This window comes from Spea bombifrons, chromosome 4, assembly GCF_027358695.1.
Source record: "Spea bombifrons isolate aSpeBom1 chromosome 4, aSpeBom1.2.pri, whole genome shotgun sequence".
Taxonomy (NCBI): domain Eukaryota; kingdom Metazoa; phylum Chordata; class Amphibia; order Anura; family Pelobatidae; genus Spea; species Spea bombifrons.
In genome coordinates, this window is record NC_071090.1 from 10,935,013 (window position 1) to 10,957,921 (window position 22,909).

Sequence of the window (22,909 nt, forward strand, 5' to 3'; positions counted from 1 at the left end):
TTCTAATAGCTGTTCCCTGACAGAGAAACTGTGCATTTGTGCCATAATCTGTGACAAGTACATCACAGTCTGATCAGAGTGCATCAGCAGCATTTATATTCAGTACCTGAACTCTCTTAAAAAGGACGTTTACAGCATAAAACACCTTATGAATGATATTTGCTTTTAAAAAGTTTATTTCAGCTTACTCATGGTGGCGAGACTTTGTTGGTGGAGCTGAAGAAGGAGTTGAACGAGGTGTCATAAGCAGCTTGCGGAAGTCATCATTTGTCAGTTTTGACCTGAAATAATGATTGGTTTTAACAAACAATTCATAGCAGTACCTTAAAACGTATGAACAGTACACATTTTGGCAGTAAATTGGTAATAGTTGTAGTGGGACCAACACTGTTTTGCAACTCCATAGAACCAATTAAAAAAAGAAAACGTTTGAGTGGGTACCACTTACTGCTCTGTTGTAAGGCAGAAATAATAAAAAAAAATTAATTAAAAGGCGTAAGGGAGAGAAGATCCTGCGAGTATTTCGTTAACTAAAGACAGGTAACTAAAGACAGGTAAAACATAATAATTCAAAGCTAAAATAAGTTATTAAAAATATAAATAAAAACAACTATGAGACACACTGAAAAGGTGCAAAGTCAATGCATCTAATTATAACATCTGCTGATACAGAACATGGCAAAATAAATTGTTTTATCTAATATTACCCCAAAAAGTGAAAACTCCTAAAAAGAAGCCAAAATCCCATTTCACCACAATAAACCTCTTTTCCCCACATCAACCAAAATAACCCTACTTTAATAAGTAACAGAGTAATAAAAAAATATATATATATATATATATATATATATATATATATATATATATATATATATATATATATATATATATATATAAAGAGGGATGCATCAGCCTATGTATCAAACGAGGGCATAACATATTGTGCGTGACTTACTGCTGAAGCGAGTGAAGATCATCCACTTCATGGCCATCTGGGGCCAGAGGATTGGAAAACATCTCAGCTATAAATGAAAACAAAAGAAATCTTTATCTATACCTCATTTGCATTAAAATAAAAAATCCAATAAACAAACAACCTCCAAGCACATAGGTGTCTCAAAGCAGTCATGGAATAGACGTACAAAGGCAGCTGAAATCTAAAAAATAACTTTAAATCTGTTTGCATTTTTAACATGCATTAATATATTACTGATATCGTATCATACCGGCAATGGTCTCTCTCTCTCTCTCAATATTTGGAAAATGACCAAAGAGGGAAAATAATAGGATAACGACCAATAAATACACAAAACAAAGGAATAATTCAGCCCATACCCGGCGAACGCCATACAAAAAACACCTAAGGAATAAATATCAGGGATTTAGTCACATTATATGGCCATATATCGCTTAGCCGGCCACTACGTCAACTTTATGCCTTAGGTGTTTTTTGAATGGTGTCCACTGGGTATGCGCTGAAAATTTTTTGTTTTATGTATTTATTGGTCATTATTATTCTAGCAGCAACCCAGGAACCTGAATGTGTATAATTTTTAGGTTGCGTTATCGTGTTGTATTTTAATTATTTTTAGTATATATATATATACACACACACACATATATATATACATATATATATATACACACACACATGTATATATATATATATATGTATATATATATATATATATATGTATATATATATATACACACGTGTATATATACGTATATACGTATATATACGTATATACCCGTATATATACGTATATACACGTATATATATATACGTATATATATATATATACACACGTATATATATATATACGTATATATATATATATATACACACACGTATATATGTATATATATACACACTCAACCACTTTATACATATTATATGTAAGTGTGGCTTGAGGCAATTAACGCTGACACTTATATTTTATATAACTTTATTTATAAATACATTTGACTGCGCATAAGAACCATTCGGCCCACCTTTTCCCTGTTATAATACTTGTCCCTCAACTCACAAAAACTTGGAAAAGGGGGCAATTAAAATATATGATTCGAATTATTATAGGAGGCAACCATAAATTAGCTCCAGGCATCCAGCAACATATATAAACGTCCAGATATGCGTTCGCCCTCCTTATTTCTGAAAAAAAAGCGTAATTTTCAGTCACAGAAGAAAGTAACAGAATATCACTGTTCCCGCAGAATTACTGCAGTTGTGGTGTCCGTACGATATACACATTCCAGGCCTTTAGATCCTTGCTCTACACGTAGTATACCCATGACAGATATGCATGGTAATTTTAAGTAAGCAGCGCACTAAGTATACAAACATCTAATCGAGCCAGGGAAACAATCCAAAACAAAGCAAAATATGTTTATTATACTTACTTTCTCTCTCAGGCATTTTCGCAGCCAAAAATACAGAACCCGGAAAACGGAACTGACCAGGACTTACCCACAATGCTTGCTAAATCTGGCCCCTGAGCTTTAATACCTAGAGTCGCATATACGGTACGCCATGTATCCGACGCCCAGGGTTAAACATACGCATTTGTGTGTTCACGAAAATGCCTCAGCAGTAGAGACATGTTGCACGTCGTGTTTAGATCTTTTTTGTTTACAACTCCACAGCCGTCAACAAATCAGAAAAACCCCGTGCGCTACATAGTTTGCGTCTGTACGTGCCTTGCAATTGGACGGACCCGCACTTATTTAGAAAGCGTTGATTGGCTGCTTCTCTGTCAACCACTATCCTATTAGCTTTAGGATTGGACCTTGGTTGGCCGTGTGAGCTGAGGAGACATGGCTGCCGCCGCAGTGCGAAGTGTTGGCTCGAAGCTGAGCAAGAATTTAAAGGAAATAAGGATCCATTTGTGCCAGAAGTCGCCGGGCAGCCAGGGAGTGAGGTATGAACAGGGTCAGCTTCTAACCGAGTACTGCGGGGGTAAATATAACGCGGGTCCCGTGTTACAGCGGGTCACCTGTGTGACATTGTAAGCGCAGTCTGTGCTGTGCCTGTGTGTCCGGGATACGTCGGGTTTATTATAAGCAGTATTTGATTATATTTACGATCGAGGGTCACCATCCCCTTCTTTTGTGTTTAATGCTGTCTCGGTTATTTAAACCCAATTTTCTCTCTATGAGGAACACTATGCTGCAGTCATAGGGTAGCTGGCAGGTATGTACGCGGACAGAGGGGCTTATTCGCTAAACGGAGAGTTATTCATCATTTAGGGTCCTCACTGGAAAGTTTCCCTAGGAAGAAGGGCAGAGCCGGCCCTGTATAATGCATAATTCTAAAGAGGATTTGAATATTTGCTGATTGAATTATACATTACACAGGGCCAGCCAAGGTCTTCCTGCAGCAGAAGCTCAGTGGCTGGCCCTTCATAGTGTATAGGAAAGAAGCTGAATTCTCCTGTGAATAAAGTCCGGGTTTTGCCACACTGACCTGTTTAAAGCAAAATGATCACGGCCCTTTTTAGTAAATGTAAAGGTGTATGCAGGGAGTCGCTGCCATGATCCCCAGCAAACTTTTTAATCTGAAGGAATATTGCTACGTGACGTGGAAGGGCCGGCACCTTGAGGTTTATTTATTGTTAAGGCTGGGTTTGGCAGGGCAGCTGCAGCTTCGAGTGTTTCATTCATCGTGTAGAGTGTGAATGAATGTCTGAGCGGGCTCTTCGTATTGTATCGTTCAGTCAGGGATGGCGCTCTAGAAATATCCCTTATTTAAAGGGGACGATGAATGGAAGGAAGAAATGTATCACTGTATACAATAATATAGGTTAGTGCCAAAAAATTTGTTTTGTATCATTTTCTTCCAATAAACGTCCTTTATCTGCCGACCCGGCAGCCGCCATTATCGGTCATGAAATATTTTCGTGGCTTTCCCTGCACAATCACCACACTGAGATGACTCTTTATGGCAATGCTGATAGTCTGTTCCTCCATAGACTTTTAGTAGTCAGAGTGCCTGGCTGGTATGATAAGGAACAGGAATGGCTAATAAAAAAATAATAATAAAAAATGATGTTGGCCCTTTAATAAGTCATAGTTTGCTGTGTGGAGACTCTCCAGCCTTTAATGAATTAAACCTTTAGTCTTAGCGCAATGAAGTCCAATGAACCCGATCCTGTGTGCAAGCGACCTGAGCATCCTTGGATCTCCTCTGAGATTGTTCTGGTTATGTTGGGTGTTGAAGTTCTAATACCGAGCGGTGAGGATCTCCTCTCTGGCATCGCCCCGCTGAACCCATAACTTCTAGTCCCGGCTGAAATAGACGCCCTCTTCCAAAAAGCTGGTATCGCAGAAATTCAAGAAGATAAATTCAACAAGGGTGGCATCTCATAAATATCTCAGTGCCCTCGCTATACAAAGGTTTCCACATATTGCGTAAGTTAGTCGCTTCTTCAGCCATATTTTTATTCTGGAGAGGGAGTAAGAAGATGCTTCCAGTGATGGGCACACGTTGCGGTTGATCTGCACATGATCGCCAATACCTGAGTTTTTACAGTAGGATGCCATGGTCTACGGCGTCAAAGGTCTTGGCAAAATCAAGGAAACATAGCTTTGGTTAGGTTTCCTTGTTCCATGCCAGCTTGGATGCCATTGCATACTTTTCTAATTGCTTGACTACAAGCGCCCTCTTACTGGATGCCCGATAGGTCTGGGGTTAGTTTGTTGGCACTCGCATAACGGTGTGAACACATTTCCCCAAGATTTTGGCCAATACGGGGAGCAATGATATCGGATGGTAGTTGGATACCAAAGCTTTGATGGGTAGCTACCGCTCCTTGCAGTCCTCCAGAAGTTGGGGGACGCATCCAGTCACCAAGGAGTCGTCGATCGGGGTTGTGACAGGTTCAGCAATTGCCGGCACACTGAGCTTCAGCGACATTGCGGGGATTCGATCAGGTCCAGACTGATATTTCATTCTCATTTTACTTATAACACTAACAGCCTGAAATTGATTTCTTCTGAGTTATGGGGTTTTGCCTTAATTTTAGCCACAAATTTGTAGAAGCCTTTGAAAATTCAGATTTTGTTTCAACAAATTATTTCCTTTTCTTTCTCCCAGAGACTTTATTGAACAGAATTACGTCGAATTGAAGAAAGCCAATCCAGAGTTTCCCATCTTGATAAGAGAATGCTCTGGAATTCAACCCAAGCTATGGGCCAGATACGGTAAGATTTCATTTTTGCATCTCACACGAGTACCTACACAAGAAGTGCAGTTGTTCAATCTGGCATAGTTTTTGGGTGCTGTTAGGGGGATGGGTTCAAAAAGGTGGTGACTATCCAACGCCACCTTCCATAGCATTTCACCAGGCGATCTCAGCCTTTCATTGTATTCGGTGGAGGCACCATGAAGATCGGAACGCTTGTGCCATAGTGCCTTTTTTTTTCTTCTGGTAAACTTAAGTGGCGTGACAATTCTTTGAGCACGAGCTGGCTTTCAGTTTCATCTAACAGTCAGCAGATCAGACCCTGGTCTACCTGTACCAATCTTAGAATATACTGAAAGTGTGTACAAGGGACTAATAATATATATATTGGGTTTTTTGTATATGCATTTTGCTGTACTTAACCAAGTATTGCATTTGTCTTTTCCCCCGCAGCATTTGGAAGAGAAGCAAATGTTCCACTCAACAACCTCACAGCAGATCAAGTTGCAAAGGCTCTGGAAACTGTAGCTTCAAGTAAACCATAAATATTGTAAAACCACACCATGTAACTTAATTTTATTAGAAAAATAAACATTTATCTTTAAAAACAATAAAAAAGTAAGGTCCTTAATTAGCTTAGTCAGCCGCACCATGCCGATTCATTCCGTAGCTGGATATTCAGTGTCTTTTACCTACAATATGAATCAGAAGTTGCATAGAGAGTAAGTGTAAAAGTTGTACAATTGGAACCCCCACCAAAAGCAAATACGTTATGTTGGACAATTCAGTGAACATGGAGGTGTAGGTAGTGGCCTTAATATTACTTTTATAAAGTGACAACACAAAGCAACACTACTGCAAGAGGGGGGCAGTTAAAATTGACAATATATAATTTGACAACATTAAAAGGTCTTGGCAAAGCCCAGGTCACCATGGCGACAAGAAATTGCTACCAGGAGGCTAGGATTTACAGGACATAGAGGAAGCAAGGATCAGAGCCGCCGTCGGGAATCTGGCCACCCCTGCTTGAGTTAAGTGGGAGACTTAATGCCGGGGGTTGAAAAGTTTGCCTTAAGATATTACTGATACGGAAGGAACAGAGGACCTGCTCTTGTAATCTACGAGATCCACATGATGTTAACCAGGGCTAGGTAAGAAGCTTACTCCCTAGCAGAATAAACGCCGAGCAGTGTTCTTAGGGATGCATTGAAATGAAAATTCTGGATTCACTTAGCCGGAACAGGAAATGACCTCCCTACCTTAAAAAAACTGGAAAAATTGGACAAATTATATATAATTTTAGGTGTGTTTTATTAAAAGTGTGGTTGACACACCAAAATTTGACAAGGGAAGAAGGAACGGAGCAGAGTCAGGTGATGTGCATTCACGTGACCCCGCTGGGTCCCTGCTTTTCCTGGCCGGTCCAAGAGACACTGCTCGCACGATGTGCAAGCTACGCACAGGTAATCAGCCTGGCCCCTGGGGACTATTTTCGGCCGGTTTTTTATTATTATTATTATGGCACTTTGTCGCTAATGCCCTTTTCGGCAACCGACATATCGAAGCACCCCTAGTCTTCACCCCCCAAAAAACAACATCTGCTATGAGGGACTGAGCTTAATCATTATTAATATCAATATTGGAGCTCTTTGGGAAAGGAAACAAAGCTGAAACGCCATATCAAATGTTCGAAGAGTGAAATAAAGAAAACAAGTGAAAGTTAAATGCAATACAAGCCACTGCTAAACGAGTAAAGACTTGAAATTGTATTGCATTTAGGAATAAAGGGAGCATTTCGGGGGAAACAAATTCTAAAAATGTTTATTAAAACTTGATTGAGAAAACCAAACAGATAAACTTCTTTAAATGGGAAACCACTAACCTAAGACTGACACCGGTTCCAGATGGTTTGTACTTGCTGCTGAAGTTCAAGATGGTCTTTATAGGGCTCAAGAATTTGCACACCAAAGAGACTGATGAATTCTTCTACAATCTAAAATAAAGAGTATATCACTAAAGTTTTATTTCAAACCATTTTTTTGTTTATTTTTTTTTAAGTCCTAGGCTCCATTAAATTGAACACATAGAAGTCCAGAACTCTGGACCACCAGATGAATGGTTTCATTTGATTATATTATAAAAACTGTAACTAAAAAGGAAACTGACAGCATATAAGATCTTTGGCTTTTCCTTACAAACCATCGTATGCATTATATCTTTAGTTCTGTTATCATAATATTACCAGACTATTGCTACTATTCACTTAAAAGGCATACTTACATCAGGACAGTTTTTAAAGAGGATGACCATGATTTCCAGGCTTCTGTGGGTCACCCGCACATCTGTTCCTCCAAGTGCTCTAACCACACAAGGAAGGATATTTTTTTGCCTGAGATGTTGACTGTAAGCAGGCCCCAAGTCTGCTATATTGCACAGAACGGTTAGAACCTAGAGACATTGAAAAAAATGTACTTCTAAAAATCTCACTCATTCACCAAGTCCTGCAAGAAGTTAAATACGCTGCAAAACTTCTATACTATAGCAATTTAATTTCCCATATTAATATTAACTCGCACTGCTTAATGCAGAAAAAAATATATAAACATATTGATGAGAATTACGTCTAAAAATGGTTCCAGTAGTTCAAGAGTGTCAGCTCTACAGGTCGGGAACATCCCGTTTAAGATAAAGGAAAGACAAAGGACTGTATGATCAATATGGAGGAAGCACCATTGCAACCAATGAAACATCCTTGTGTATAACTCTCTATTTAATGCATTCCCCAGAATTTCTAAATCTAATTATGCAATATGGTTCCCGGGGCCTGGTCAATTCAACTCCCGCTTAAATCTGAAAAGTTCTTCACATACCAGCAGAGTGACCTCTGTAGAATGGAATAGAAGTTCTAGCAACGCAGGCAGCAGGTTATAATGAAGCACCGCAGAAGACACAACAGGATCCTCCGCTGCAAAAAAAAAAAAAAAATCCTATTACAAACTGAAGCCTTTCGATACACATTCGAGGAGCACTGTGGTTTTAATAATCTTACAAATCGGGAACCAATCCAATATAACTTGGTGGGTTGGTGCACAAGTATGTGCAAATATTTAAAAAGCAAACCTCAAATGTAATGGTAATTTTTGGACAGAGGGTGGCGCTATTACATCAGTGTACAGGCATCCTTAATGCGACCAACAGACGGAGAAGCAAAACAGTCAGGGTAAAGTAAGGATAAAGTACACCAAGATGGACAGGCGCATATTCAGGTGATAACACTGCATAAATCCAGTGTTTAAACTGTGTTTAAAGCCCTTCGTTCCCTGCAAAAACCAACAGGGCACAACAAGGCATTCTGAAGAGCATGGACATGGGACCTGCAAGCAACCCCTTTACTACGAGCTGACAAGATGGTTCCTTTCGCTGATGGAGCGTACTAATGATTTTCACGTGTTAAGGCTTAAGGAGGAATCTGGTCACCTTGCTTTTTCGAAAGTCATACTGTATAATTGGCAAAATCTCCCAGCGGCTGTATGTCCAACTAGCTTTGTGTTTTGGGACACCAGTAACCTCATTGACAATTCTGGATCTGAATCTGCAGGAAAGGTGATGCAAATGTCTTCTCTCCAGAGACAGGTGATTATTAGAGAGGAATTGGGGTGACATTTTGTCTATTATGGGGTAAAATTATTAAAAAGAAAGTTTGCTGGAGAGCTGTTTTAACTCTAACTTGAGTATTTGTTATGAATGGGCAAGTTTTACCTGTTAGATTGTTCAGAGCCCACAGACATTCAGGTAGCAAGAAGGGGTGCTCTGCTCGGTACCGCCTCATAAACACAAACAATGCCGCCAGCAAGCGGCCATCATGAATCTGAAGTCTGTTGCCCATTGAGTCAACTTCTGCCAGCAGGTTTCCCACACAACGAACCAAAGGGCAAATAAGCTACAAAAAAAGAAATAGTAAAAGGTTCTGTTTCCTAGTAAAGCAGAAACAATGATTATTGTGAAATGCAGCAATTTTAACCCCTCAAGGACCAGGCTGTTTTTTTCCGGTCCTCACCCATTTAGCATACCCACACAAGTTATACAGTATCTCACAAAAGTGAGTACACTCTCACATTTTTGTAACTTCATGTGACAACACTGAAGAAATGACACTCTGCTACAATGTAAAGTAGTGAGTGTACAGCCTGTGTAACAGTGTGAATTTGCAGTCCCCTCAAAATAACTCAATACACAGCCATTAATGTCTAAACCTTGGCAACAAAAGTGGAAATGTCCAAATTGGGCCCAATTAGCCATTTTCCCTCCCCGGTGTCATGTGACTCTTTAGTGTTACAAGGTCTCAGGTGTGAATGGGGAGCAGATGTGTTAAATTTGGTGTTATCGCTCTCACACTCTCTCATACTGGTCACTGGAAGTTCAACATGGCACCTCATGGCAAAAAACTCTCTGAGGATCTGAATAAAAGAATTGTTCCTCGACAAAGATGGCCTAGGCTATAAAAAGATTGCCAAGACCCTGAAACTTGAGCTGCAGCACGGTGGACAACACCATACAGCGGTTTCACGGGACAGGTTCCACTCAGAACAGGCCTCGCCACGGTCAACCAAAGAAGTTGAGCGCACGTGCTCAGCATCATATCCAGAGGCTGTCTTTGGGAAATAGACGTATGAGTGCTGCCAGCATTGCTGCAGACGTTGAAGGGGTGGGGGGTCAGCCTGTCAGTGCTCAGACCATACGCCGCACACTGCATCAAATTGGTCTGCATGGCTGGCGTCCCAGAAGGAAGCCTTTCTAAAGATGATGCACAAGAAAGCCCGCAAACAGTTTGCTGAACACAAGCAGACTAAGGACATGGATTACCGGAACCATGTCCTGTGGTCCGACGAGACCAACATAAATTTGGTTCAGATGAATGCCGACATGTACGGGCATTGTCACTTATGCATTACATCATGAGCAATTGGTCGTGAAGGGGTTAATCATGCATGGGATAGGCATATCAATCGAAGACCAGGAAGGTAATTGGTACGCTAGATGGTTCTTAACCTGCTGCCGAATTCTATGCTTCTATGGGTGAAATAGAATATACACACAAAATAAAAACGTCACGGTGATCCCTCCCGGTTTACTCACCAGTTCCATATCCAAAGCTGTACTTTTAGAAACAATCGCTGAGAGATCAGACAGAAGGAGTGAAAGTTTGGGCACGATGCCTTGTGAAATTAAGAGTGTATTGTTCACCTGGCTGCAACACAAAGACATCGATCATGTAATAGCTGTTAAAACGGCATCATACAGATGGGAAGGCTTCATTAGAAGGCTTTGTTCCAAACTTTTATCTCTATAGAGATAAAAATGACAAATACGCCTGCTAAGGGGGCTGCAGACTTGTGTCTTTGTAATATGTTCATGTTTGGAAAGGAGGATGAGCATACAACCCATAAGGAGAGCTTACCTTCTGCTCCAGGAGTTAAAGATATATATATTATATTATATAGTGTCTAAAGTGTATACACAGAAAATATAATAGATCATTACTCTACTGTGGGCTCGCTGGCATACCCATACAACACCAATGGTAGATTTATCAGAATTCTGACCCGTCACAATCCAGATCATTCCCGGTACTACATTTTACGCCAACAATGAATACGTAATTTAACTCTTGATATTAACTTCTTATATATGTTAGTCTTTTTTTTTCTGTTGCATAAGGGAGATGTCATACAGCTGCTCCAGGTGTTTTTAATTGCTGTCCCCTGAGGCATTGGTCATAAGAGTGTCACAGAGAAACGGCACATTTGTAGATGATCTCTAAAGGCTATTGTTGTATGCATTAGAAGAATGTACGATCTTATCACTTGCTACTTGAGATGACAGGAAAGATGCGCATAAAACACCTTAAGTGATGCCAGACCTGGAAAATATAAATCTAAATAACCCTAAAAAAATTTACAATAAATCCAGCTGTACCTGCAAACAATGTAGTGAAGACACCATGCAAACTCAACTGCTGCACCAACGCGCTCTTCAGAATCCAGACGCAGAAGTCTGAATATCTCTTGAACCAGACCAGATTCGAGAACAAGTCTGTTTAAAGAAAAGAAGAACAAAATGTACACTAATGCCCATTATTGCAGAACGCTACGCTGAGGAAAATTAGTTTAAATTACAACATTTTCATTAGCTCACTATCTATAATAATATACAGACACATATGTGTACATATGTATACCTACTGAGCCTATTCTTGGGTCGAGTTGGCACTGCTCACTAAGCTCAGCGCTTATTGCAGAGCTTTAAACAACCAGACCTCCAGACAGCAGGCTACTTACGGAATTATTTTTTCAGAAGCTTCTTTTGATTGCAGCAGCTGAGACAGAGCATAGCCAAGGGCTTCCAATACAGCCGTGTGAGGGGACTAGAGAACGACAGAATATTCGGAACGTGTTACGCTTTAACTGAATGCACAAATCAAGCCCAGCGTAGAGAGCACTGTATATCCTACCTGAGCGCATAGTGATAGGGCAGGGATCAGTCCTTGTAAGAGCAGCTGGTTTCTTGTTGCGTCGCCTTCTACTATAATATTACCCAACGTATACAAGCATAGCTCCTGTAACGAGAAAACATTTGTATCTTTCGCGTTCAAAAGGCAATGGCGTATTCTACTGCAATTAAGTCATTTCTTGGTCTTAGTTTCAATAGACTAACAGTGATCCATGACTATGCCCTTGGCTTTAATGCTTAAGAGCAGCAGTGAATGAATCGATCTCCATTAATTTTGCTTTGCTCAGCAGAATTGCCCGATAATAAACAGCGGACCCTTGCAATGAATTCTTTGATCTTATTGGTTAGAATTTTCTCCAAATACAAAGAAAAGAAACACGGGTTAACGATTGCCAATATCTGAAGTGTGTGTAACATCTTAATAAAGAAAAATGTTTTATACAGGAACAGTTACAAAGCTTTCCCAGGTTTCAGACGCTCGCATGCAGGACTGCATCGTCCTTGCAATTCTATCTCGCAAAAGACATTTCTCCTTATGGAGCCTCCTACATTTACTGTAAGAAAAAAATACTACTGCTATCAAACCTGTTATATCTTTGGGGAGAATTTTGAATACAGTATACAAACTGACATGCTCATGTTACGCGCTAACTCAGCAGTAAAAAAGGGAAATGATCCAAAAAGAAAATTATACCGTAAAATCTGGATTATTTCCAGATAGATAGGTTAGGAGGTATGAGGTTGCCGGCAGGCATGCTTTTGAGACCGATGGATCATCGGATTGGGAGAGTTCATGCAAACACCTAGCAGCTTCCATCTGAACTTCAGCAAAGGAGCAGGTGAACAGTCCTATCAGAACCTGCATGCTGCCCTCTACCCTGAAAACAAGACGACACGTTATAAAAGTGAGCAATAGTGGATTTAAGTCCTTACAGCAAAAAAAAAAGGAAGACTGGATGGGGCAAATGGTTCTTATCTGCAGCAGAGTTCTAGGTTTCTAAGAAAGGCGGTACAGGCAAACTTCTAAGGATTTCTCTTAATATGTAGATGATCAATGTCCTGCATCAATAAAAACCTGACCACCATGGTGTAGCTAGCACCATACAGAGGTAACAATTTACTGCATGTTTCAGTTACAGTAGTTTGGAGAAGACATGATACAGTCACGCCCAATAATTTTATGGATTTTATGGATTTGCTCATCCTCCGGCTTTGAAGAACATGTCTGTTAGGGAGGTTAACTACAGAGGAGGGAAGAGATCGATCATGGATGTTCTTTCTATGACACTCATAAGCCAAATCATCAGTGACTGGCAGGCAACCAGAGTTGCAGTAGAAGTTCTGGACATTCACTTCAAACTAGTCCTTTAGCTCAAAGCTGCAGTCACATATATACCGTTTCGTAAAGGAATCAAGACACAACGACATTAAGCTGATCAGTTCATTTTTCTTTAAGGGATCTTTCTATTAATGGATGTCTCACATGTACACGTAAACACAGGAGACTACCATCAGGAGTGGTAGGAGAAGGATGTCCTCCTAGGCTTCGCAGCATTTCGTTTTTAAAAAATGTTTATGGTAACTGGCCAAGTTTTAAAACAACTTTGTGCATTCCTACCACCGCAGTACCATCTGATGGAGACTTAACCAACTAACGTTTGGCAGGAGAATCGGACTTTAAACGCCAGTCCCACGCTCGATGTGATTGCTCAGTTATTTTAAACACATGTATGAGAAGAGTGAAAGAATGAAGGAGAAGAATGAAGCTAAACTAACATCTTAAATCCTTAGTTGTTTGATAGTAATGTTCTGTTATACACCTCCCACAGGGACAAGTCAGAGAATCTTAACGTCTAGCACCTATAGATAATACAGAAATTATCAAATTCACCTGATAAACATAAGCCGCACATCATTACTCTGAAGGTATCGTCGAAGAGTGATAAGAGACTCTAGCCTCTCTGCTGGTCCATGTCTGAGATCTTTGATGATATGGTCAATCTAATAGAACAAAATGGAACTGTGTAACTATTTTTTACAGCTTTTTTAAATATATGCTCACATATCAATCTTGTAGCAAGTTTACAGCAATGGAATCCCCATTTCATAGCAAGTGTTAGGGATGATACCGTTTTGTATTGTGGAAGTTGAAGATTTTTATGATTTGCAGCTACCATTACAGCAACCATTTTTTCTCGCTTGTCTTGTCCTTGTCTTGTATGAATGGGTTAAATGTGTATGTGCGGTATGTTATTTTTAGCGCTAAGTGCCTTGTTGAGAAAGAATCGGAAGGTCTCCACGCCGAAGGAGAAGTTGTCCATTTCCTAACCTTTCTAGAACAGTGCCTGTTAGTAGGATAGCGGAATTCACAAATCAGCTTAAACAGGAGTATGATTATATTTAGTAGGCTACATCACCAGATGTCTAGTTTTTATGCTCAGTGACTTGCGTTTTTTGACTATATATTGTTAAAGAATTAAGGAGGGGGTAGAGAAGTCTGCAAACGGGACTCTCCCCTGTGTGCACTTGAATAAAGAAGTTTATAAAGGGGATTGGAAGATTTCAGCTACAATAGAATTACCTACACTGCAGCAGAGGTGACCTTATCACAGCGAACAAAAACATGAAGGCCTGGATGAAGTCCTTCAGAAGTCGTCATACCCCATTGACATAGCAGAAAAGGCACCACTTACTACAATCAGTAGTAGAAGTTATTGTTTCATTTTCAATAGACACGGACAGTTTCCGGGGGGGGGGATTATACCTTCTGGCCCAGGGGCAAGTAAAGCCAAGTGACTCGGTCCCTTTCCCTATCGCACGCACCTACACACACACTGGCAGCCTCGCTTTTACTACAGGGTTACCGTAACCTCGCTGTGCTCCTGACTTCCCATTGGGTACAAAGGGCCAGTCTGAACGGGTCAGCCCAGCCTTGTTGTTCACAGCAGCTCATAAATAAGTTCTTCCCTCACTGGTAATCTATTTGTATCTTTTTTTTTCTTTATCTACACATATCTTCACAGACCGTGCCAAACCCTTTGAGATGGACCCTAATCAATCCGAAACACTAAAGCTCTATTGTATTACAGGACTGTTGAACAATGATAGGCTCTTTACTCTACGACACATAGCAATGGCCACCAAAGCATACCCAAGAATAACATCAACTCACTTAACACATTTGGTAATAGGGACAGTGAAGCCCAACACACCTGATCTTCAGACAGACACTGAAGATCCTGAAAGTGCTCATCGTCGTCAGGTTCATCACGCAATAGCCGTTTACTGATCAGCTGCTGCTCTCGCCTTGCCTTCCTTAGAGCTGCAAAAAGATAATTATAGGCAGTTACCATAATTAAATATTTACAAAGATGTTATACATTTATACCCTTATTTAAAATAGCTACCCAATGCAATTTCCACAGTGGAAATCGGATATATTTCACCCCATTACTGCTCAGCTGTGGACTCCATACTTTATAATGTTTTGAGGATACTGTTACATTCAGTAGGCATTTAAACTGGTATAATTGAAGTCCCTGCTTGGATGGTCATACCTAGACTTTCACATATTGGAAAGTATATCATATATCAAACAACAAATGGTAATCATGTAGAATTCTAGTCATCAACTACCCAAGTTCTATCATGTTTTACAAGAAAAGCAGCAATCAGGTCTTTCCGAACCTGTTTCATATTCCCTTCTCCGTTTTCTTAATTCATCCAATCCTTGTACGGATTTGCATCCAACTTTTCGTCTACGCCACATTCTCAACCGACGTCTCGCAAACTGAAAATTTTCTTAAAGATTAAAATCAACAAAATATAAGTCAACATGGGGGAAACCCCATTATTACTACTGAAAAAATCCTACAAAAGAGTGAACCATGCATTGGGTTACTACCCTTGTCATAATTTAGTGTAGTTAAAGGAAGATTATGCTAATGATTTACACTATTCCTAATATTTTTCATGACCCCATCATGGCTGACCAAGTGCTTCTTTTACAAAGAACGGTAGAAGATCAGGCTTTGCTTTTGAAGACACGGATGATCCTGCAACCTGTGAAATTCAAGCATATCCCCCAATGGTGAAACACTCAACAGCAGGACACACACACCACCGTTTCTTAATATGTCATAACACGGTTATTACAGACATGTAATATTTAGTCATGTACGATGTATGTTACATCTTAACAGTAGGTGATCGGGTGTTTTGTTCTGTATTACACTGTGCAGCCTTGGTATAATCCAACCCCTTCTAGATAAAACTCCACCTTAAATTAATTTTAATATTCATATACACACAGACCACAAAGCTGGAAACTAGTCACTATTAAAATAATCAGGGCCCTCCAAATATCTTATGAGGGTAAAACCAGCTACAAAGCTTTAGGGGAATCAAGCTGAGCATAGAGGAGATGATGTGTATTTCATATGATTGAATTTACAAACACAGAAGTCAGGCTGGATATCGCTTATTCATTCATGCTGATTCGCTACATAATGCTTTATAAAGTTATATAACGGCATTTAACACATAAGCATCACCAGACGTAAATCGAATACGTTTCACAGAAACCACTGGCAGACAGGTAACAACACATGTACCTCCTCTTTCTCGTCCGGCGCCGTCGCACCTTATGTTTTTGGTGTCGCTTTTATGTGACGTCACTGAAGCCAGTAAGCGTTCCCGTACTACCATTAAATCGGCAACCAAATGCCTGTATAAAGAACGAACGGGACACATGTTAATGAGCTATAGTATGTTTATGATGTTCTAAGTGAACTCGCAAAATGCAAATACAGAGTGAAAACTTTCCCCGCGATTTTGTTTTCTCCTATTTGAAACTGAAGGGGCTTCCATTTTTGTTACTGGCAAATCTATTTAAAAAAAAAAAACAAAAAAAACAATTCATATTTTTGTGTAAGCTTCACGTTAACGTGTCTTTCAACAATTAGGTGTTGATATTTATATGCTGCTCGTTAAAACATTTGGAGACAGAATACTATATTTTATTGACACCCAATGGTGTGTGTCTCCCAGAGGAAGTCACTATTTGGGCCCAAAATCCCTGTGTCCTTCTTCCCTCCTCAATGTCCCTCTTTTCAAAATGCTGGGTATCACAGTGTTCTACAGCCCTAATAATCACAATAACATAAAGAAACAGCAGGAAATGTGTTAAACGTTAATCAAATTAAGTTGTGCAAACAAAAACACATAAGCAGTCATAACTGGGAACTTTTGGGCTCCAGCTGCTCGGAGCCTACGTTTGAGGGATGCAGCCAGGACTACCCGCTGACGTTGTGGGAAGTACCCCCATTTGAAGGGGGAAAGTAATGTCCTGTGTCCTGGGCAGCTTGAGTCCGGGACAATGAGAGCTCATGGATGGCGCTTTACATTGAAAGTTATTGAGTGGGTGTGGTTAATTTGCTTTTAGATGGACCTAAAGTCTGGCATGGCAGCAGGAGCCACAAAACCAGTGAAATTACAGGCTATGTGGAGGGACCAAATGAGACTCAGCCCAGTAACCTGTCAAATAGGCACTGAGAAGCTGTAAGGGGACCAGGTCGGCACTGGGAAGGTGCAATGGGAAGCTATTAGGGGATCAGGTTGGCACTAGGAAGCTGTTAGGGGGCAAGACTGGCAATGGGAAGCTGTTAGGGGACCAGGTTGGCACTAGGAAGCTGTTAGGGGACAAGACTGGCAATGGGAAGCTGTTTTTGGAACACGGTTGGCACTTGGAAGCTGTTTTTTTGTACAAAGTTGGCAACAGGAAGGTGTTTTTTGGGACACGGTTGGCAGTGAGACTCTGTTTTATGAAACAAAGTTGGCAATGGGAAGAGAGATTATATTTATAATGAACCCTATTGTTAGTATTTTATTTTCAAGAATATATTTAGACCAATATATCTTTCATTTATACATTAAGAAACGTGTAAAATCTTTTGCAGTTTATTATATCAATAATATACAATAAGAAACAATAAAAAAAGAGATGTCTAACATGTATAGAATTGCGATTTTCTTTCGTGATTTTTATGTAGCCAGTGATTGCGTAAATATAGAAAATGCACTAGCAAATACCACCACATCCGCCTTTTATGTTCTGCAAACTCCTCAAACATTTTCCTCCACTCCAATGCCTAACTGGGTCTAGCCTCACTCCCATGTGCAGCTAGTCCTGCTCTCAGACCACAACCACATCACCAGGAGAGGAGGAGTTCCTGGCAGCCAAACCATGGGCATCTAAGAGATGCTTATATTTCTTCCTTAGAAGAACATATATAGGATAGCTATGTATGTCCTTTATTTGCATCTGTTTCCAGGCTGTCTCCAAAAGTGAGTTTGCATATTTATGTGTAGAACCCAAACCCAGGCTGAGAAAGAACACAGATCTAAGTCAAGCAATTAATTGCTGCACGGATTGCCGGTCTTTGAGGCTGTGACTTGTATACACCAATCAGCCGTAACATTATGACTGCCTGCTTAATATTGTGTAGGACCCCCTTTTGCTGCCAAAACAGACCCGTCAAGGCATGGACTCCACTAGACCTTTGAAGGTGAACTGTAGTATCTGGCACCAAGAGGTTAGTAGCAGATCCTTTAAGTCCTGTAAGTTGTGAGGTGGCGCCTCCATGGGTGCATCCTGGTGCATCTAAGCGCTGTGTAAATTGTTGCCGCTATATAAATAAACGATAATAATGTGTTCTCCAGGTAAGCGACGCACCCGGCCATCCACATGATCTTCCACATGAATCCTCCGAGTCACGTTTTCTTTTACATCATGTGCATACCTGGGGTCCTTTGACCTCCGGCTACCCGGAGCCTTCCCTTGCGGGACGCAGCTAGGACTGCCCACTGATGTCAGTGGGCGGTCCCGCTGATGTCGGGGGTGGTCCCGCTGACGTCTGGTGGAAACACCTCTAACTCCAAGGAAAATGGGCTGAGCACTTCTTTGGTCGACCATGGCGAGGCATGTTCTGAGTGGAACCTGCCCTGTATGGTGTTGCCCACCATGCTGCAGCTCATTTTCAGGGTCTTGGCAATCTTCTTATAGCCTAGGCCATCTTTTTGTACAGCAACAATTCTTTTTTTCAGATCCTCAGAAAGTTTTTTTGCCATGAGGTGCCATGTTGAACTTCCAGTGACCAGTAGGAGAGAGTGTGAGAGCGATAACACCAGATTTAACACAGCTGCTCCCCATTCACACCTGAGACTTGTAACACTAACAAGTCACATGACACCAGGGATGGGAAATGGCTAATGGGGCCGAATTTAGACATTTCCATTTAGGGGTGTACTCACTTTTATTGCCAAGGTTTAGACATTAATGTGTTGAGTTATTTTGAGGGGACAGCAAATTTACACTGATATACATGCTGTACACTCGCTACTTTACCTTGTAGCAGTGTCATTTCTTCAGTGTTGTCACATGAAAAGATATAAAATATTTACAAAAATGTGAGGGGTGTACTCACTTTTGTGAGATACTGTATATGTGAGGTGTGAGGGATGTATTATGTGTGTATGTGATCTACATGTCTGTCCATATATCATCTGTTCATTTTTAAAACCACATTTTAGTTTAATTTGCATTTCTTTATAAAGCATAGTACTTAAATATTAGCATGTGCATTTTATGTACTTCATACTCAAAAAAAAAAAAAACTTTTAGTTCCTTTCGCTTTATCCCAGCCCCCCCAAAAAGCATTTACTTAGATGGGAAATGCTTTTCGCAGTCTTAAAATCCTTACTGAAAATATGTTGAGAAAAAAGGGAAATTCTCAAAAGGTAGCCTGTTCTCGGTGATTTTTTTTTCCGCTCTTAGTGGAGGGCGGAGAGATGGAAAACAAACTGCTTGCCTAAGAGAAATGTTTCAGAGGGAAGAGGAATCAATTTCGTAACTTCTGTTAAAGAAAATCTCCGGCCGAAAAGTAAGTTTCTAACTCTTCTAAAAATATAACCTGGATGATGATTATTTTCCGTTATTTCTTTCTCATGCGTTATATTTATATTTTATGACCAAAATTGTATTATTGCCGCTGTGATTTACAAAGTTAATAGCGGTACAAGCAAAAGATACCCCAGCTCTAAAAACATAAAGTCCATAAACATCAGTTTCCAAGGAATAAATTGCTTTGTAAGAAGGAACCGAGATGCTGTTGCAGCTTGGCATATATCTACACGGTACTGAACACCATAACACATCTTCAATATGATTATTATTAGCTTTTTTCATGTACCACCAACGGCTTTCACTGTTCACAGCGCTGTACAAGAAGATTCAGTAGTACTCTCTCAGAATCTTAACCCACAGTTTATGGGCAGAAAAGGCTGCTGCATTCCAAACAGAAGCCAAAGCTAATGCAGAATTACAAATAAACCTATTAATATTCTCCACATTATCCATGGAAATAAAGAAGCAAATACATAAATAAATAAAACAGTTGATGTAAATGTATAGATAAATATTTTTTTTTATTAAATGTATCTAGTTCTAAGAACAGAATTGTTCCAGCATTACTTTTGTTAGATTTTGATATTTGTCTAGAATATAAAACATATTTCATAAGAAACAGTATTTAGCTGCATTACTGTTGCAGTTCAAGTATAAAATACTGAGTCTTATATTCCAGAAGACATAATAAATGCTTTTCTTATTTCCTAAATTCATGTTTCCTAAACTTATAAAAAGCTGATCATGAAACAATTGTTAAAAAAGGATTCAAACTTCATTTTAGTAAATTCTTGAATTTTTCATGTTTTTTTGTATTTCCTTTTATGCCAACAATGGGAAACATTAACTAGGAGTAAAATAAGACTAAAATGAATAAAACTGGTGTTTTCTTCCTAAGTAAATTGAAGTTGGAACTAAAGAAACCTAGAAGTACCAATGTTCTGCAACCTTTGATGTGTATAATCGCAGTTTATTTCGCAATGTGTCCCACCAATAGTGTTCCTGATCCAGGAAACATTCCACTATAGAATCCAACATCTACCAATCTGCTCTGTTTGCGTTATGCAGAGTGTTACTGTGGAAGACAATACATTCTAATCAAACCAGTGGGATCTTCTGAGTTAATGTCCAGACTTCATGAATACAGCAGGGAGGCGTTCTCAGATTTTCGGCGCTGCAAACAGATTGTAGCAGCATATAAAATGACATAAATAAACCACATTAAGTGGAACCACATGAACTCATCACTTACCATTGTTATAGATAGTTGTTGTTGTTATGATTATTATCTTTTATTTATACGGTGCCGACATTTTACTACTTTTATGTATTCATATAATTGCTTTGTGCTTAATTTTCAGTAATGAAGAACAACTATTCCTTACTGTTTCTCCTGTTGATGACTCAGAAGGTTTGCTGGGCTAACGGTGACTGTTTGTATAACACACTTCTGAGACAATGCTCATGCTCACTTGTGGATTTAACCAACATTATGAGTATTGTGTCTTGCATTCAAGCATCTAGTTTTGAGTTTCAAGGGGGAAGTTTAATAGATGTTAATGATTATGCGTTACACAACATTGAGATGGAGCAAGTGCTTGCAATGATCCCCCTTCCATTGGCCAAAATTAGCTTCATAAATGTCGTGCTTTCTGAAGAATTTTTGGCAACATTCATAAGATGGGTTTACAGAATTCCAATCAACGTGCTTGCTTTTGAAAATGCAAAATTTGTTGGTAATCCAAACTGGCAGTTCATAAGTGAAACAACACCACAAATATCATCCCTACAATTCATCAATGTTTCTTCATACCCGTTGTTTGACCGAGCTTCTAACTTCACTAGTCTTGGTAGATGGATTTTTAAACTGGAACAGCTGACTTTGAAGAACTCCAATTTGAAGAATATACCATGCGACACAAGTCAACGCTTCAAGGATCTCTCCTCTTTAGACTTGTCAGAAAACTTTTTTCAGGATCAAGATATTTCTACTTCCTTTTGCCACGGTTCATTTCCCAAGCTCAAGACATTAATTCTCCAGCATAACAATTTAATTAACTATGAAACCGTTTGTCAAGCACTCAACAAATACCCACAACTAGAGCACCTAGATATGAGTCAGAATGACTTCTCCAATACATCATCTTTCCTTTGTCCGTGGCAACCATCTTTATTGCTCCTAAATATGTCTGACACGTGTTTGGAAGAACTGAACAATGACCTAACACTGAGTTGTGAAGTTTTAGATTTAAGCAACAATAGGCTTTACTCCCTTAATATATCTTTACCCAAGCTCAAAGAACTCTACCTGTCCAACAATAAATTTGTCACAATTCCTAACACAGCTAATCTTCCAAGTCTGGAAATTTTAGCCATAGATGGGAATCCAATTAAAACATTACAGCTAGGCCAGCTACAACACTATAAACGTCTACATAGTATCAGGGCAGATAATATGACATATGAATGTTCGTGCTCTCTTTTCAATGAAATAAAAGAAATAAAAAAATCTGGTTTGACACTTCAGCGCTGGCCCGATGGATACAGCTGTGACTCTCCCAGTTTATTTAGAGGCAAACTAGTGAGTGAAGTCAGCCTTTCATTTTTTGAGTGCCATAAACCCTTGCTTATAGTTGTAATCTGCATAGTTATCTTGTTAGTGTCCATAGCGACATTCATTTGCTGGCTTAAGATTCATCAACGGAAAAAAACAAGATCTGAGCATCTGCAAGCAGGGAACCAAAGTAGTGTCCAGTTTCAATCATGAGCTAGCTTTGCATAGTTGAAAATTATATCACTTCTTACCTGAGCAAGATGAGTTGCATGGGGCCATAATAAAGTTATGGATAAATCAAATTTAATTTTCATTTTTATCCATGTGATGAAAGTGGAATTATGCTCACCTGTTGAGTGGATGATGGCCAGCATTTGTCTTGATTTGCTTACCTGTGCTCCAGTTGTTGTGATATAAAAAGAAATACTGTAGTACACTTTTTATATGCTTAAGCGGTGTTACCTATGCTATGTTTTAAATTGTCTTTGAATTGTATTTAGTGTAACTCATCATTGTTATTTTTTGTGTATATTTTGCCACATATAGTGTGATTATATTAGGTCAAACTTAAAGCTGAAAATTTATACCAATCAGTATTTTATTTCAAATTGTTGGAGTTGTCTCCAGAAGAAAGTTTCAGGCCTAGTGTCAACTTAGAACCTCTACCCCATCATGACCTCCAAGGAGCCCATCAAATTA

General features: G+C 39.6%; 4 protein-coding genes across 5 annotated transcripts in view; 2 read left to right on the forward strand and 2 right to left on the reverse strand.

Moving 5' to 3' along the window:
• Positions 1–2,471, reverse strand: part of IK (IK cytokine) — an 80,521-nt gene extending 78,050 nt beyond the window's left edge. For both annotated transcript variants that reach the window (XM_053464158.1, XM_053464157.1), the window contains exons 1-3: positions 2,404–2,471; positions 956–1,022; positions 189–281 (exon numbers count right to left, since the gene is read on the reverse strand). In XM_053464158.1, the coding sequence (XP_053320133.1) occupies positions 189–281; positions 956–1,022; positions 2,404–2,419 (176 nt within the window). In that variant the 5' untranslated portion in view covers positions 2,420–2,471. The remainder of the gene's footprint in view (positions 1–188; positions 282–955; positions 1,023–2,403) is intronic.
• A 290-nt stretch (positions 2,472–2,761) lies between these two features.
• On the forward strand, positions 2,762–5,801 carry NDUFA2 (NADH:ubiquinone oxidoreductase subunit A2). Its single transcript, XM_053463505.1, has 3 exons — positions 2,762–2,921; positions 5,096–5,202; positions 5,637–5,801. The coding sequence occupies exons 1-3, from the start codon at positions 2,818–2,820 to the stop codon at positions 5,726–5,728; spliced, it is 303 nt and encodes a 100-aa protein (XP_053319480.1). The 5' UTR covers positions 2,762–2,817; the 3' UTR covers positions 5,729–5,801.
• On the reverse strand, positions 5,768–15,498 carry TMCO6 (transmembrane and coiled-coil domains 6). Its single transcript, XM_053463504.1, has 13 exons — positions 15,381–15,498; positions 14,906–15,015; positions 13,585–13,694; positions 12,388–12,571; positions 11,695–11,799; positions 11,522–11,607; positions 11,160–11,276; positions 10,320–10,431; positions 8,943–9,123; positions 8,054–8,148; positions 7,464–7,631; positions 7,066–7,176; positions 5,768–5,875 (listed from the first exon to the last, which is right to left on the reverse strand). The coding sequence occupies exons 1-12, from the start codon at positions 15,460–15,462 to the stop codon at positions 7,066–7,068; spliced, it is 1,461 nt and encodes a 486-aa protein (XP_053319479.1). The 5' UTR covers positions 15,463–15,498; the 3' UTR covers positions 5,768–5,875.
• Positions 15,499–19,591: 4,093 nt separating this feature from the next.
• LOC128492038 (toll-like receptor 2) lies at positions 19,592–22,560 on the forward strand. The gene is made up of 2 exons (XM_053464453.1): positions 19,592–19,633; positions 21,018–22,560. Exon 2 carries the CDS (start codon positions 21,020–21,022, stop codon positions 22,421–22,423), a length of 1,404 nt encoding a protein of 467 aa, XP_053320428.1. The 5' UTR covers positions 19,592–19,633; positions 21,018–21,019; the 3' UTR covers positions 22,424–22,560.
• The last annotated feature ends 349 nt before the right edge of the window (positions 22,561–22,909 follow it).